The 18707-nt window shown below is 44.5% G+C and overlaps 1 protein-coding gene across 2 annotated transcripts in view; it reads left to right on the top strand.

Moving 5' to 3' along the window:
- The window catches only part of Dad (Daughters against dpp), a 47946-nt gene extending 30331 nt beyond the window's left edge, over window positions 1-17615 (top strand). For both annotated transcript variants that reach the window (XM_071769495.1, XM_071769486.1), the window contains 2 exons: window positions 10217-10417; window positions 11103-17615. In XM_071769495.1, coding sequence (XP_071625596.1) covers window positions 10217-10417; window positions 11103-11455 — 554 coding nt within the window. In that variant the 3' untranslated portion in view covers window positions 11456-17615. The remainder of the gene's footprint in view (window positions 1-10216; window positions 10418-11102) is intronic.
- The last annotated feature ends 1092 nt before the right edge of the window (window positions 17616-18707 follow it).

Genomic DNA, 18707 nt, shown 5'->3' with positions numbered 1-18707 from the left:
ATCTTGTCTATTCATCGACGCGTGGCGCGGCGACACTCTGACGCGATCAAAGTCTCAATAAATGCATCGCGCTGCCTCGATAATCTATTTTTACACGCGCGCGCGCGCCGTTCTCTCTATTAAATAATTTACAACGACACATCTATTTAAATCGCATCCGTAACTCGCATTCATTATTATATCACTATGTCACTCGCGCATAGATAATCGTTACGAGTTTAACTATTTTCTTTTTATACGCACGCATGCATCGCGGTCTCTCTCTCTCTCTCTCTCTCGTCAGAGAGATGAGATACTCGTTTTCTCGGAATGCGCGCGGCGATATTATCCCGCCGATATTTATGCCACGCGTGTCAGGTTTGCGTGCGCGAGTTGGAACTCGCGGCGACGACGATGACGACGACGGGCGACGGCGACGTAATGCATTCAGAACCGGACGGGCGGCGCGACGCAGGAAGCGAGCGGTTTATGGCTTTGTTGTCGTCGTCGTTGCCGTCGCCGTCGTCTTCTCTCTCGTCGCACGCGAGCGCGTGCGATTTTTTTCGGACGCCCGTTCGCGGCGACCGACTCGTCGCCGTCGTCGGGATAGGGATCCCACGTGAAAGTCAAGCCGTTGTGCGCCTCGCCGGCGCGACGGACGATCCTTTCCCGCTATAGTCTCGTTTAAAAGGCGTCTGTCCTCGACTTGGCGACTCGCTGACGCGGTCATCCGTCGCCTCCCTGACGCGCGTGGCTCCCGCCGATACCCTGTCGCGTCGCGCCGTGCCGCGCCGGTTTCGATTGACAAGGAGCTTTTCACCCGCGTATACCTGTGTCCCCACGTGAGTCTCCTTTTTTTTTATCGATTCCGTCTGAGTGCTTGACTACTAGTATCTATTTGGATATCTATACGCGCCGCCACTAGATATCCAAAAATAGCGTCGAAGAATTTTGATGTAGAAAAAAGCTACGATATCTCTCATTTTTTAATCATCTGTTCCGATATATCTGAAATCACACATTTTCAGTAAATAGTATATCGTTAATAATATCTTGCCGGTCGAAATATTTGACACTGTAGAACAGTGCTTGGGTGTAAATGAGATAAATTATGCGACATTTACGTCTACGAGGCGATAAAACGCGCGATTGCCGTCTCTATAATTTCGCTGATCGACGAGGACGTGTGCGCGTTTGTGGAATTTCGGAGAGAAACACGTCCTACCTATAGCGCGATCACGATCGCCTTCGCGAGGCCGCGCGATAAATTTCGTTCAAACGACATCGCTCTAAATCCGCTCGCGACCAGGTCGGTGCGTATTTACGCGATTACGCAACGCCTTTGGCGCCCCGAGTTTAACGCATTCGGACACGTACGCGTAACGCTCGCGCGAAAAAGCAATACGGAGATTCGCGCGGACTCGACGAAATTGTATACCGGTTTCTCGATCCCCGCGGGGGGAAAAGTAACGCAAACGTCCGTCGAGTCGTGAAAAGGATCGCCACGGGTGGTATATCTTCATTGATCTTCTGTGGAAGTCGCGGCGCGGCGCGGCGTGTCTCTTCCCTCAAGGTAAGCCGGTAGCGGGTCTTCCCGCACGTCTTATTCCTACGGTCGTCGTCTAGTTTCTTTCTCGTTTCCGATTACACGCGCGTGGTTGAAAACGATTCTCTCGTGCGCACCTGCGTCCCAGCTTAACGCGCCCCGCGCGTCTAGAACGATCTGTCAAGCCCAAGGGGAAGCGCTGCAGCGATTGACATCCAGCCGACGGACACTCGCGATAGTCGTGTTATCATATTTAATCGTGTATTTAACATGTATTTATTAACGCGTTATACCAAGTTTCTGTCGCGACGAATAAGACGGACGGCCTCCGCGCGATAATTCGTACATATTTCGACGTATTTATCTACTATAAGCGTACTTAAACTTAGCGCCACTGGTTATGTAAATATATTTTGCGGGCTGCGATATTTAGAAGATAGAACATTATCAGGTTTCCAATTAGTGAGAGCCCGAAATTCTTTATGCGCAACTTTCAGAGATGAACTGCGCGATATGCCAGATTTAGCATTTAATCTCGAGGAGAAGAAAGAATAAAGTCCGTGAGTCTCCGATCTTTCTGAAACTCAACGGGGGGACTATTTTTTTTTAGAAGAGAGAGAGAGAGGGAGAGAGCTAAAGGGGATTCTATTTTTAGAGAGATAGAATTTACAAATAAATGATAAGCTAAAAGAGATAAAAGTATTTCTATTCGGTGATATCAGCTGTCCCTTCCACGGAACTTCCTGTAATCTGGCGTCGTCGCTGCAGGACTAGACGTTTGAAGGCTCGTCCTAGCAGTCCGTCCTGGCAGTCGATTCTTGGCGGCCTTCGAAGCGCTGAAATTCCGAGTCTCGGTACACAGCACCAGGCGCCACTGGTGCGCTACGCGGCTACGCGCATCTTATCGCGGGCAAACACCGCTCGGCTAAACTCGTAGTTCCTATCGCTCGCTCTCGTCTATCAAACTAGATATATATACATATGTGCACATGCGTGTGCGTGTCGCGCGGTATATGCATATAATACGACGGCGGGGTCGTGCGCGAATACGCGCGCACGTATATACGGGGTGTCGCTCGGAGTCGCACCCGTCGTCGAGTCGTCTCATTTCCCGCGTTATGGTAATCTATCTGATACGGAAGCGGATATACGGATACGGCGTCTATTTTTAGCGAACGTTGCATTCCCGCGGGAACGAAAATAGACCGAAGGTCTCGTCCGTCGCGCCATCGAGGGGAAGGTAAAAAGCGTCCTGTTCGACGGAGATTGATTCGGGATCAGATCGGTTCTTAAGCCTTTAATGAGAATCCAGCCGCACGCTGCATATGCAGTGGGACAATAAATTATACGGGCTGTCGTTGGGAGATTAAAACGCGCGTAAAAAACATATTTGCTCTAGTCTGGTGAATTGAATTAGAATATTCATAAACGGCATATATTATGTTATCTCTCTCTCTCTCTCACACACACACAACCGCCAATATTTACACGTTGAAATACATGAATAAGTTTTTTTGTGGATAAATATAACCTCATATTAATGTAGATAAGATACACATTATACGATACATTATTAATTCAAAGATAAATATTCTTTCCTTTTTCCAAGATGCATATAAATTGCAGTAAACTATTAACGTCCACTTTACAATGGGCATCAAGAGGATGTTCCCTGGAATTGTGTAGTAATTATACAATCTAAATTGCCAAAAACATTTCTAGAGCGACATTTATTGAAATAAGTTACGAAACGAGCTGCTGCGAATCCAGCGTTTTCACGCAAGCAAAATAGACGCGCGCGATCGTGAACGGAGTAAACGGCCGCCGCGGCCGTTTCGGCCGTGTCCTCCTCGGCGAAGTGGGACTTCGCGGTCGCGGTACGTCCGCGAAGGTGAGGAATTTGGCAAGTGCGTCCCTGCTAGCGGAGAATTGTGGGTTATGGCTGGAGCTCGTTGTGCTCGGCCGCGTATATACGTGCACGGTGCCGTGGCGGCACGCACACGCGTGCACGCACACGGGAGGCGGACCCGCGCGATGGCCGGCTTTCTTGCGAGCTACGCTACGGCGCGGAGAGCGCGCGTGGTTCGTTTAGGTATGCAACGCGCACCTATACGGCGCTACACGCGCGCGGTCGTAGAAAGGCCGTTTGAAGGACAAGGGTCACGTCTCTCTCTCCGAGCGCCGATATATATACGCGACACGGCCGCTGCCTTTACTACCTTTACCGTATAGCCGTCGACCCCGATGCGTGCGCTTGTCCCCCCCGGCCGCCGCTGCCCCCGGCGCGGCGCGGCGCGATCGCCGCGCGTGCACGCGTGCCCCTCGCGGACGAACGGGCCGCGAAATTCTTTCCTTCCTTTTTTTGGAATAGATAGATACGGATAACCGTAGATATATGCGAGAATCAGGGTCAAGAATCCAAGAGCAAGGCGGATCTAGCTCGAAGGAAGACTGACGAAAAATAAATGTAGAAAAGCAACGTTTTGATCGCAAACGTATATCATTATGAAACCCAATCGCAGAGATGACGCGGGATTATAGTAAAGAAAATATGAAAGATGGAGAAGAGATGATATTTTTGCGTCACTATTATATTTCTCGTAAGTTTCTGCGAGGAGAGCTCAAGAGGTGGCACGATTTATTTTCGACAAACAAACGCGTGATAAAAATTAAGTTAACGAAACTTCAAATTTTTGTACGCTACGTTCTAAGTTGCTCTTTACGTGTGTTTATAAATTTAATTCTTTTTATGTGAGAGATTTTCAGATCATATGTTATGTAATTCGCAGTTTTTCGTCGCAATGAATGAAAGATCGAAATCTTACGACTTGAATTATTTTTTCTACGTACTCTCTGCTTTTGTACACACGCGTGCGGCTTATCTTCTTACGTGCGAGATTTTTCACGCGCGTAACACAGCGACGTGGTCGTCGTCGTCGTCGTCGTGCATGTGCACCTACGTTACGCAGTTACTTGGCTCGGCCATGCCAAGGTTGGGAACCTTATCTAAGCTTCAGGGTGTTTGACCCAACTGGGAAAACACATTGGCACTCCGATGGCTTTGCATCGGTCGTTCGCGATCCGCTTAAAGCGCCGTTCACAATCGACTTTTCTTTATCGAGCAGACATAAAAAGCATCGATATATTAATTCCTTTAAAAGATTATATAAGAATTGTAGAACCACGGTCTTCCCTTATAATTTAATTTTTCGAAAAGTATTATTTTGAAGATAACAAATTTCAATCTATTTATCTTTATGAAAATGGTATACTTTTAAACATTAGAAATTACATTGAAAAATAAAATACTTTACTTCCTCTTTATCGATTCCGTTGAAATACATCTTATTAATTAGATTGAAATATTTTCTTCGTATCGGAGATGAACGCACAATGCTCTTGGAACTTTTTCTCAACGCGAATATGTATTAACACGTTCTGATATTAGAGGAAGTGATATCTCTCGTGAGTGGTCCACTCCATCCGCGCTTCTTCTTCGCCGGAACGCGAATCGAATTCGCAGGCGGGCGCGCACGAAACGCGGAGCGGACATGGAAATAAATCTCGCCGGATTAATTTACGAATGTAGAATATCGGGGCCGATCAAAACAACATCCCCTCTGGTCACGTCTCTCCTCGGGCGTGTATACGCAAGTCGCATCGTCGCGTCGCGTCGGGGGCGAAGTCGGAAGGCCGCCGGGCATTATTCTTGCAGATCGCGACGCGGCGGCTCGCAGCGGCGCGTCGATAAGTAATTGCATCCAATCTCCCTGGAATTCGCTTTCGGGCCGAGTGCCGCGACGACGACGACGACTACGGCACATTGGCCGTTCCCGCTTCTTCCGCGTCTCCTTCTCCCGTCCGAAATTTATTATCGGGGAGGCGGCTCTCGCGCACCCCAATGATTTACTAACGTTGATCCCGATGCCCCGCTAGACGCTTTTTTTTCTAGCGATCTGAATTTATTCCCGCGCGTCGCGACGCCACCCGCGACCTCGACGCCGGACAATTCGGGGCGATTATCTCGCGAGACGATACAAATTCGTTAGAATAAACGAGCTGCAAGCGGAACTTTTCTACGACTCGTTTCTCGCCCCCGTGAATATAAATTGACCGATCGACTCCTCCGCGGCGGACGACAGCGTCTTTCGCGAGCGTCTTATCTCGATCACGTTCCTTGATACATAAACCCCCCTTTTCTCCCTTTCGCGATGCACTTGGTCGATTTTATATACGCGGATTAGCGGTGCCTTATCTTACGGGACGTATACATACGCGTTCCGTCGGAGCGGCGAGACGGGGCGGTAGCAACGGCAGCAGCAGCAGCAACAGCAGCAGCGATGGTATCGCATTCCAAACGAAACTCCAGACACTTTAGCCGACGCTGTCGCGTGTCTCGGGGACGGCGCGCGTTATTTTTCTCCCATCCGTGTTTACACACGCTCCCGTGCAAACACCTTGCCCGTATCGCTCCGCGCGGAGCGATCGGTATGCGGCTGGGAAGGTCGACACTCGAGATCTGCGTACGCTGCAAACGATAAATATCTCCGCGACCGACTCCGCGCTCCGCGTGCTACCCATTTAGACGGATCCTTTCCGATCGCCGAGGGTTTACATCTTGTTATTTTATTGCAGCGCCGACGTCAACTCGAGCGTTGTTAAAAAATTATGGTTTACTAAAAAAAAAGAAATAAGGAAAAGGAGATGAAAATGGGAGATGTCTCTTTCGTCGAGTCAGAATTTAATTCGCTGATAAACGAGACGTGACTCATATTAATGTCAAATATTAACCGCGTCTTTACAAAAGTTTATGTTCTCGCGTGGAATCGGCGTCATGCGCGGTTGGAAGAATTTAGCGAATTGGAGCTATCTCTCTCTCTCTTTCTCTCTCTTCGACGGCGCAAAGGACGGCGAATAATTCTCGCCGTCGCGGTCGTCGCCGGCACCGTTTCATTGGGGTTTTTCTTAAATCGTGCCGAGATCCTTGGAAACGTGAGCGATTACGCGGATTACGAAAATAAAAGACTCGCGGACATACGTCTGGCTGAGAGAGCCAGAAACGTGAAATAATAAGTCCGTCTCTCTCTCCCTCCCTCTCTCGATATAGAGAAATGAGGACACTTAAGAGCGCCGCGGCAAGCTGCAGTCAATTCCGTAATTGCTTCTTTATCGTGATCTTCAGAGAACCGACAGAATTGCTTTATTACAGGGCTTTCGGTCTGCTTCCAATTTTCCGTGCCACACACGCGGCCGCGCCGCGCTGGTGTGTGTCCCACATTTCGTGACTGCGTTTATTGTATCGCATCTCGCGAGCCGCGCGCGCCGCGTGGTGCACCTCGCGATTCTTGCGGCTCGCTTCCTCCCCATGATTTATCCCCTCTCGCGATCCTCGCGGGTCGAGAAGCGCTTTTACTCCAACATCCGAGAATTCAACGAGCAGACGGATTTAATACGCTCCGCAATATTGAATTAAAATCATCCGTTTCTACGCACTCGAAACTCGCGAAATCTTCTCCCGCCTGACTTATTGTTAGTAGATCACTTTGGAGCCAAACTTCCGGTGTGCCTCAACGTCAGGAACAATAGCGAACATTCTTTTCGATCCCCCAGCATCCGGACAATCTCAAGTAAAACGGCAGTTGCCTCTCGGGACACCCTGTATAACCGGCGTATCTACCTCGCGGTTGATTTCGCGCTTCTGGTCCGCGGGTGCGATAACTCGATGGGGAATAAAACGCGCGACGCGGCGCGGCGACGACGGTCGGTCGGCGGCCAGAAACTGCTAAGAGACCGCAGACGATCGCAGATAAACATGAAAATTCGACGGCGACGACGACGTCGAACGTCGACGACGACGTTGGCGACGGCGGGCGACGCGACAGGCGTCCTTGCTCCAACCACTCGCGCTACTACCGATGACGTAATCGTCGCGATACCCCGCAATCTTGGCGCCGCGGTAAACTCGTAATATCTATTTTTATCTGTGGTGGAAGCAAGGGGCCTCTCCGATTCCCCGCCGCCGCGCCGTCCGTCGTCGTCGCTGCCGCCTGCGCCCCATCTTTCTCTTTCTCGTGCGTGACGCCGCGGCGCGCGGCGCGCACACACTCGTCGCCAGCCAGCTCTCGTCGCGAAGCCGAGAGCGCGGAGAGAGAGCCAAAGCCGTGCCGAGCCAAGCCCCGAGATGTCCGGAGCGGGGCTTCGAGATCGAACGATGTTTATTGCAGCCGCGATAAGACTGTTTTCGGTCGCGTCGCACGTTTTCGTGCGCTCTCGCGCGACCGAGGCTCTTTCGATCTGCCGGATTTTCTGAGCTCTCGATCATCTCGTCGAGGGACTCCTCGGGGCTCTCCGGTCGTCGTCGATCGCGTTACCGATCATCGGCAAGCGATCGCGATACGTGCGAGATCGTCTTCGACGGCTGCGCGCTAGGTGACGCGTAATTGCTCGCTCGGAAGCGCGTCGCGCGATATTGAAGCGTCGCGACGCGTCGGAGCGTCGGTGGAAGAAGGGAACTAGGGATTGACGTCGAAATATTTAATTGATATTTAATTTTTTCATAATTGCGCGAATATTGCGCACGAGAAATCGCACTAACACGAATTGATGATCCATTTTGCACGTTCATCATTCTAAATAATTTATAACTAACCTTAATTTACAAATATCATATTAATAAAAATATTATATATAAAACTATAAACGATTTATAATCGTTTTTTTATTCTCTATATAAATTTAATCATCTATAACTCAATTTTTTTCTCGTCTAAAAAAATTATGTAACGTGAAACTAGCAAATATTAAGCTTCGGATAAAACTAACAATTAATTTACAATTTTTAAACTTTTTATTGTAAAAAGTGATTTGTAATATTTGAAATAAGATGCTGCGCTAAATTGTGGCGAGAAAGTGAAATAAGACTTGGAAAATACAGAAGAAAAATCATATAGAGGGTTAAAATGGACCTCGGTTTACATTTCATTTTATGCAACGTAACGTTACCTGCAATATTAATACAATATATTAAATGTTATTAAATATTAAATATTAAATACAAATAAATACAATATTAAATGCCAAATATCGATGAGACTAAAACTGAAGATAATATTCAATGTTAGAGAGAGAGAGAGAGAGAGGCGAAAGTAATTTATTAAATATCGAATGAATATTAATCCTCCGTCTGTATACGTTTTTTTTTGCACCGCTGGAGTGTGTACGGCTGTCACGTTTGACGTTATTTTCCCTTACCTTAAAATATTTAGAAAAATCTGGAAAAAATTACAAATCATCCGTCTACATTGTAGTTGACGATTTGACAGTCATTTTGATAATCATCGTTTATTTAATATTTTCTGGCAGGCTTGCAGTCGTGAGCAGATATCATTTTGATTCTGAAGCCGTAGATCCACGCATACAGACGGAGGGTTAGGTGTTAAAATTGATAAAAATAGTGGAAATTATACCGCGACCGCGTAACGCCGACCAATACGTGCCAAGATGTTAACATCGCGTGTTAACATTAATCCGCAACCGTCTCGTGTTCATTGTATTCTGTGAGCTCGAAACAAATCGGGCGCCCTCGATATCGCACCATCATGCGGTGCACCTTGTGTCTTCCTCCGTTTGAATTCTTATTTTGCTCGGCCGCTACGTCCGGCCTGCGGGATCCTGGCGCCGGTCCCAGGCGGCGACGACGCCGCCGGAGACGTCGTAACGACGAAAAGCCGTGGGATTTGCCGGCGTTCCTTTGTAACGTCGCCCGCAGCTACTCCCCGTAGTAAACCTCTTTACCGGAAAAGACCACTCGTTAACAAAGGATCCCGAAAGGGGATCGTCTCGCCGGCATCCGGCAGATAAACAATTCGGAAAATTGGTGCGTCTCGACGATTACTTTCGCCGAATGTGATTAAACGAAGGAACCTACAATGGCTTGATCTTTTTTTCTCGCAATTTGTACTGTATCCGATAATAATCCGATAAATATCGGATAATAATGCGTTTTCTGAACGTAAAGCGACCCGACACATGAGGCGATCGTTTATTTACACGCGTGACAGTGCAGAAAAAAGGGGGTGGTTTCTAAACGACGGACGATGAGATAAGCTGGAAGAGCGTGAAGTCTTTAGGTTTTTCCCACGCGCAGAGTAACTAACAAAAATATCCTACATCTACAACGCTGGAGATCTCGGTATCTATTGTATTTTTGACCAGGCTAGACATAAACGCTGATGCGTCGTTCTCTTCAAAGTAATTCCGACCAATACCTATGTATCGGCGTGCTACGACCGCAAAGGATTAACAAGAACGAATAAACTTTCAAAAGATCACAATCTTTCGCAAAATATTTGAAGAATTCCTGTCATCTTCTTATATTTTATGTATGTTTTAGTGCGTAATATGCTTATACTGTCTCGCGTATTTATTTAACGTAACTCGATCGTATTTTGGAAAGAAAGATTTAAAATATACTTGACTGTACATAATTGTATCTTTTGCGGCCTTTTAATTCGCGAATAGCCAGCACGTGTGTAGAACCGCAAGAGGCAGCGTTGAAACAAGCGCACGTTAACGTGTCGTAAACGTAAAACGTAAACGATGTAATATCATTCATAATCGAGCAATAGCGACGCACGATGCAGATTAACAATCTTAACGCCTTAATAAACTATTTTTTTCTGACGGTCGCAGGTGAGACAGGACAGAGGGAATGGTGCACCTTGGCGTACTGGGAACTGGGCGGTCGAGTCGGTCGTCTGTATCCCGTGGAACCGTCGACGGTGAACGTCTTCGATTCTCTTCACGACGGCGATGGCCTCTGCCTGGCGACTCTGGCCGAGAATCACAATGCGCCGCCCGCGGTCCAGCGTACGCGTAGCAAAATCGGCCTCGGTAAGTCCTTCCGCAGAGAGACCTATCCATATCCGTTTTGTAGAACGTGCTTGGTTTCTTATTTTTTGTTTTGTTTTAAAAACTTTGTCCCATTAATCCTTAAGTGCTTTTAACGACTTTGCATTTATGCACATCTGTAAAAGCCCTTCTCTGGTTCTTCTTCCTTTTCTGGATAGGAAAGTCCAGAAAGTCATTATTTATTTTAAAAATACTCAGAAGAAAGATTTATTTTATGCTCTTTAACTCCTTTTCTCACATGTAGAATTCTCGATTTTATTACGAAAAGGAAATTTATACAGTTGTTTATAATACAATTTATAGATGCTTTTTTTGTAATAATCGTATAAGATATGAGACAGTAAAATTGTATCGTGAAAAAGTGCACGTGCTATTTCCTCTTTTCAAGATAAAGATTTCTATTCTTATAATAAATTGAGATAAAATATCAATTTCCGGTATAGCAGATGGCTATAACAGGATGATAAAAAATTAATTAAATTAATTTCTTAATAGATGTGAACTAATACTGCTTTTCTCTGAAAATATTTTTATTAAAAATATAGATTGTGCGATGAAGAATTAAAGTGTTTTATATCCATACTTACAATTAGTCCACACGATAGTACGAAGTTCGTGAAGATCCCAGAACGTGATTGATAAGGGAATCCTCATCCTTTTGTCGCAGGATTAACGCTCAGCCAAGAAGCGGACGGCGTATGGGCGTACAATCGGTCGGAGAGCCCGATCTTCGTGAACTCGCCCACTCTGGACGACCCGGAATCGAGGACGCTGCTGGTTTACCGGGTGCCGCCGGGTTTCTGTCTCAACATCTTCGACCGCGCCAAGATCCTGCAGCTTCCATACGGCGGCGGCTGCGGCGGCGGCGGCGGTCAGGCCGCCGGCTTCACCGCCTCCGGCCCCGTCGACATAAACTCCGTCCGCATCAGCTTCGCCAAGGGCTGGGGACCCAAGTATTCGCGGCAGGAAGTCACTTCCTGCCCGTGCTGGCTCGAGGTGCTCCTGGCGCCGTGCAGGTGATCATCCCCAAGGCTGACCGGGCCGAAAAGCATCGTCAAGTCTCGTCCTCAACTCGCGCCTCTTGCTCCTCCTCGTCGTCATCGTCATCGTTGTCGTCGTTGTTCCCGGGGAGGATCGGTGATAATGATACACGGCGACCGTGGCCTTTAGCTCCGTTCTAGCGAGAGCTGTGTTAATAAAATAAAAAGAACACGTGTGTGTGCGCCGGGGGGCGATCCCCAGCGGCACGCGTGCCAGGGTCGCCCCAGCAACCCCAGCAGTCTTACCAAAGTACACGCCGTCGTAATACGTTTAGGAGACGTCGCGTTCCGTTAACGAGAACGATCGGAGATCGTTCGCGAGCGTGTTCATCGAGCGCGTACGAACGGAGAGATTCACAACGAGACTCACACGAATGGGACTTGGAATTCTTACGAAGCGTGCGTTTGATTCGTAGAGTTCTCTCCCTTTTTTTTATATTCTCTGATCGCATCGATGCTATTCTCGAGATTCATGTGAGAATTTCCGACGGAAGAAGCGGAGAGAGTCGGGCTTCCGATAGGTCTAGTCACTTGCGTTTACGGTCTACGCGCGCCGGCTCGCGAATTTGCGCGCGTAGATTCTGAATTCAGCATGGCAGGGAAAATTCTTAGTCTCGTAAACATGAAATAAAGAGTAACATCGACAGAACAGAGAGGATAAATAGAGAGCACACCTACTCCATTGATCTTTGAAAAGAATTTTTCGGATTATTGTTTTCATTTTTGTCGGTTGTTCGAAAAAGTTCAAAGAACAGCCGTGATTCATCGGTATTTAACGACGGACAATTCAAAGAAGATTAGCGCAAAAAGTAATTGAACATCCAGCTGTGCTAATTTTTAGTAAATTACAAACTTATCATAAACTTATCCGCACACCCGTTACATTTCGTAGAACTTATGTTATTGAGAGAGAGAAAGAGATAAATTAACGTTAGAAACGTTAAAGACAAAGAACTTTGTAGAAATAATCATGCGAGTTTAATTTATTTAAATTAATTGTGCAATCTTCTTTACAAGTTTCGTACAGATTGCAAATCTTTTACGATATTTTAAAAATGTTAAAAATATAGGAAACAAACGGAATAACGTAATAATATAAATATTAACTGACACATTTTTATTTATGAACTGATTTTTACTAAATAAGATTTTTATAATCGAGCTAAATTTATCATTTATTAATTTTAATTTGAGAATCGTACCCTCGTCGCAGTAGCATAAGTTCTATGGCGAGTCCTACGTCGCGAGGGGACAGTACTGAATCGAATAGTCGCACGATCGGTCTAAAACCGAAAGCGTTTGACGTGCTACGAGTCCCGGGGTGTGTTATCTCCGATCGTCGTTCGGTGCTGTACATACGTATAGTATATGTACATACACTGTGCCTTCCCAGCTTCCCTCCTTGGTGCAGCGCGTACTCTCGGGAAACAAAAGTGCACCACGTGCCAAGCTCGTTTCGCACGAAAAAAAGAAAAAATATATATATGATGCCTCCTCCTCATCCGGAGCTTTGTACTACAGTAATACGATGTACTGTGATAAGAGTTTGATGCGAATCTTTTCTTTCCTTCTTTTTTTACGATTGCGAAGCTAGCAAGACAGCAAAGAGAGAGAGAGAGATACGTTAGCGTATAACGGTTAATTAACGGAAGATATTCTGCGTATCGGAAATGAGGAGAACGGGTATCGTTAATTTCGCGAGGATATCTCTCGGCCTAGCCGCGCTAGTCGTCGAAACGTTTCGACCGAGATGAAGGATGGCTTCTGCGTTACTTCTTATTTTCTTCTGAACGCTATATATGCATGCCTCCGGTTTTCGATGCGCAGAATCCTTTCTCGAAGAGGATGATTGTACACGGGACGCGCACATATATGCGGACGTTTTTTTTTTTTTTACATATTCTGTAGATGTACGAATAAACTTAAAAGAGGGAAAGAGCGTACACGGTGTTCAGAACAATGTGTTTAAGTGCATACAAATGTAAACGTGTACCAGTCATACGTATTCATTCATTCACGCGCGTACACGATACGCGTACATAAAATAAAAAAACACATGCACACGTATACATATATACAAATCGACTGATCGATCCGTAAGTTTTTTCGACCATTAGTTTACTTTCGTACTACCGCTTTTATCGGACGTAAAAGTGGCCGTTACTTTGTAATAACGATTGAACGGATTGAGAGCTACGAGAAACGATATATTGTGATGCGTATACGCCGCTTAAATGTTATATATTGATATGTATATAGAGACGTATACAAAAAGATGTTCATAGGTAGCTAACTGTAGCGTGAGAGGGAGAGAAAGAAAGAGTGAGAGAGAGAATGAGAGAAAAAGAAAGAATGAGAGAGAGAGAGAGAGCGATAGTCGGGTTGGATCATCGGTGAAAATAATTGTAACGAGAGGACGTCCGCCGGCAGATTGTTCACTTTGGGCGATTTCGACTTGCTTTTCGTAGTCCCTTATCCCCGCATTCCCCAATACGTTTTTGTAGTCGAGGCCCATCCATTCGCCCCTTGTGCCGCAATTAAGAACGCGCGCACCGCCTTTGGAACGCGTTTGAAACGGCATCACGTGCTTCTGTCCGTCACGTCCGTGCGACGCGTTAAGACGGCATTTGACGATTTACGAGACACGTCGCCCGTATCCTCGAGGGAATCCGATTACATGTAATTTAAACTTGTCCCGAGACATTACACCGTCTTGAGCTCGAGGTACCAATATTCGTCAACGACACTCGCGTCCTTACATTCGTACTTCTGCTAACGTTAAATTCGCAATAATTCGGAAAAACGACCGTACAAATGTGATAAGAGATAATTTAGAAATGACAAGGAAATAGTGAATTAATTGACAAGAAATGTAATACGATTCGGGGAGTCGGTTTAATGATAATGAACGTAATTCGTGTCGATTCGCAGATCAGCTGCGGCGCATACTACGTCGTAGGCATACGAAATACGTAATGATTCATATTTGTATCTCTTTGTGTTCGTTTTATCGCGCTCAAGCATCCAAAAGAGAGCCATCGCGCGTTAGAAACAAAAAGGAACTTACGAAGGCGCACTCTAAAATTAATGGTAGGACAGTCCTACGACGTAAATACCGCTACGGGGGACGTCCCGGGCTTCTCCCTCCTCGACATGCCTCGTCGCAATAAATGCGAGAGCGATTTCTCTTCTGTTTCGAGAATTTCAAGAGAGAAACGATCGCGAAAATGTGAAAAATCGTGTAATATAAATCTTCCCCTTCCCTAAAAAAAAAAAATGCGAAATTTTGAAGGAGAAAAAGCAGATCTACGCTCACAGAAAGCCCAATAGCGAACTCGCAATAATAAATCTGTTTAATGACTTGCCGCAGAAAAAGGCGAGAAAGTAAGTACCGCGTTTATTTCGTGGTATTCTTTTTTTTCTGCCGAATCTTTGTGCGAATTAAAATCTTGCGGAGTTACGTTCCCCGTCTGTTTGGATGGCAATGATTTTTACATATGATAGAACGCTGTCGTTATAATTATGTTTTTTCTGTATCGCTGTTCAATCTCGCCGACATTCTTCATACCGCTCTGCCTTTCGTCTTTTTCGGAATGTCCGTAAATACAAAAGTGTTACTTGTAGATTGTATCTGTACATAATGTAAAGTGCGGAGAGAAATCTCTGAGGTTTCTCCGATGATTTTCGTGAATTTTTGTAGTCGTAAAATTTATCGAAAGTACGAGCCTACATCTGGATCTAGTGTGAAAAGAAAGAAAGCTCAGAATGCGAATAATGTAATATACGTCGACGAAGATTTTTTTTTTTTTAAATAAGAAAGACTAAATACATCTGTTGTGTACATTCGTAATACTGCGTGGAACGTTTTTGCATTTCGACTGAAACATAGATTCATCTAATGCATGGATTGTCTTCTTTCACTCTACCTCTTCGTTTTGCGTTCTCTTTCCTTTCACGTTTCCTTCGCGCTTCGCCATTTCGTCCTTGTTTTTACACAATCCGCTTTTTTCCATCTATTTACTTATGTTAGTCCTGACGTTCTGCCCTTTATTGTCTTTGATTTTCAATAGCAAATCTTTTCGTCTAAAAATGAATGTTCGTACATATTTTCTTATTTCCAAATACGTTTTGCCAATATATTTTTTTATTTCACAAGGCGTTTTTCATCCGATGTCTTTTTAATATAAAAAGTTAATCCGTAATCTAATACGGATTAACACGACATTGCCTTTGTTATATCTCGTGACGAGGGGGATTGTTACGTCGGCAAATGACTGTTTATGTGAGGCGCGTCAAGCAAGACTGAGCTTTCCGATTAAGAATAATTTATTCTTACGCCTGTCCGTTTGCGAGATTTATCTCAAACGGAACGATTGGCTTTCGCCAATAAAAGAGCCCGGCCACTTGTTCGACGAGTTACCGTTTCTCTCGGGCGACGCGTGCCATTATCCAGTAGTAGTAATAACGAGAGAGTAATAACACTAATGTTAACGACCGAACGACAATTAGAGCCCCGTTTTCTAGCGTCTACTAACTCATAATCCGCTATCGGCCGACCGACCACTCCACGTCTCTGTCTGTGGGCTAGGATTAAAATAAATCTTTAAACCCATAGACATGCAATACGAAAGTTCCTCGTTAGCGAGATTAGATGCCTTCGAGTCGCCAGTCTCGCGTTAATTGACGGTTTATTATCGCGATCCGAGTTCGATAAAAACTTTTTTATTGCGCGGAGAAAGAAAATAAATACGTGACAATAAAGCAGGCGAAGGTTGCAGGTGTTCGTCTTTTTTTTTTTCTCGTGGAGAATATTCGGGGACGGAAGCAGAACGAACGAACGAGCCAAAGGTAAAAAGATCGCGCATACGAACGAATGAAGGCAGCTGATTTCTCTATAAAAGGACCCTACGTCTGTGAAACATAGTGCCTTTATATAGCCGTTCATTGTTACATTTAATTAGTGTTTAGAACGAGAGAGACAATTAGCGGTTATCATGCGCGTATCGGTAAATACTACCGTTATGGATAAGTACTGTAAGCGCTTTTTCAGCATCGGTACGGTATTACTGCCTGTCTTAAAAAAAAAAAGAAGCAAGAGGAGGCCCTCTGCTCGTATCTTTCCTCCTTCCAAACTCGTTGATCCTCTCTCTTTTTCTGCATCCTAAATTAACGATGTGTACCGGCTGGACTGAATTTTGATTTAAAAAAAAGAGAAAAGATTTTGACATATTTAGATGAATTTCGACGATTTCTGCCGTGTCTTACGTTCTACGGGGTACTACACTCTACGTTAGAATGTAATAAATAAACAAATAGTGCCTTACCACGAGATATTGTGCTTTTTGAAAGTTCAAATAGTTATGGGAAGTAGAAAGACGCGCTTTATAACACGAATGACGTAGATTATTTTTCCCGATCGCGGACGCGCGCCTCAAATCTCCGTAATCTCGCGAAATTGATAAGAGAATTCGTTCTTCACGGTGGACGGTGTTGATCGTTTCTTGGCGCTTCGAGGAACGATCGATTTCCGCTAGAAATCGACGTCGCAAACTCGTCGATGAATTTTTTATATGATTTCTGACTTAAAATCGAGTCACATCGACGGATGAAAGAGCTTTTGATCGGACACCGCGATTCCTCATTTTCGAATCACGCGCAATAAGATATACGCAACAAAGAAAAATATATATAGATACATATATATATATATATTATACGTGTATAATCAGTACGGAAGGAGTGCACAACGAAGAATCGAAATAAACGCTGCTGTATATATTGTACATAAGGTGTGTACGCACGCGCGCGCATACGCATATATATTATACATACTATGTATATATTATGTATTACGTCGTTTGCCGACGACGATAATAGTAATAACGAATGGTAGTAACGAATAATAATAAAGAAAAGCAGATACCGAGAGTAAGTGCGAAATAGCGTAACGAAATAACGATATTATTAGGTAACTCCCGAGAACTCACAATATATTATTTTCAATATCATTATATTCGATTCCGAGACGAGGTAACACGCTTACTGAGCGAATGTGATCGTGTATCGAAGATCAAGGATGTTCTCTCCACTCATTTTTACGAAAAAGAAATAAAACAAATATACGAAATTGCAAATTTGTATTTCACGTGTTGTTAATCACCCAATCACCAACACCACGTCCTGTAAATCTCTTTAGTAATAATCTCATTATTATATATCAATGCACATAGTGATATCATTGTACTATTTATTACACGACACAAATTATATTCTAATTTCTAACCAGCGAAAAAGCAACTGTGAATAGCGTGTAACGTTTTCGCAAGAGGAATTTAATTCGATAATTTTTGCTATAAAAAAACACTTGATGAAAGGAAGCTTTTCAAGAAGATGTTAACTGGGTGAGAAAATAATCTAATATCGACACAACGTGACGACGATAATAGACCTCCTGAATAGTGGAACAGTATTTATGGCAATACACCGTCGGCGAACGGACGCGTTTTAACGCACGCTTTATGATAGGTACGCCGTAAACATCAGGTGATTAAATCCTAAAACTCCTGCGGGGCTTACCAGGAAACGATATTTAATCCGTCTTGCTTAGGAGATGGCAGATAAGTATTTTCCATTCGCCGCGCGATGATTAGTGCGTATTTGCTATGCGTCAGTTCGTCCCACCTTCTTTAGTCGATATGCAACGGCAAGGTTGCACCCCAGATGGTTGTCGCGCCTTTTTTTTCGTAAGTATATACGTGGTACAACGACCGACGATTAAAATTGCTTTTGCTTCCTCATAGAGGAAGCTTTGTTTTTGTAAATTCGTATATGAACATTTGATTGCGTATAAAGTTGGCTCTAATCAACCAAATTTAAAAGAATTATATATAAAATAGGGGTAGAAGAAACCAAAGAAAAGATTGTTTTTTGAGTTTTTAATGTCAATATGTTCAGAGTGTTTTAAAACGTCGAAATATTGCATTAAAAAAAATGTCGGTATGTGTGTATGTATGTATGTATGTCTGAAGAAAACAACGTTAATCGTCGTTGCAAATAGAACAATATTAATGCGTTCGAAGCCGTGAGAATATTGATTGATTCTGTCTAACTAATGTCTAAACTTAATGTCTAAACAATTAAAACATTTTAAATTTTTAATAAAAGACTTTATTTTATTTCTTTTACTAATTTAACAAATTAACTAATAAACTAAATACATCTCACTTTTATAA

The sequence above is a fragment of the Temnothorax longispinosus genome, chromosome 1, assembly GCF_030848805.1.
Source record: "Temnothorax longispinosus isolate EJ_2023e chromosome 1, Tlon_JGU_v1, whole genome shotgun sequence".
Taxonomy (NCBI): domain Eukaryota; kingdom Metazoa; phylum Arthropoda; class Insecta; order Hymenoptera; family Formicidae; genus Temnothorax; species Temnothorax longispinosus.
This window is presented reverse-complemented; position numbering and strand designations above follow the sequence as displayed.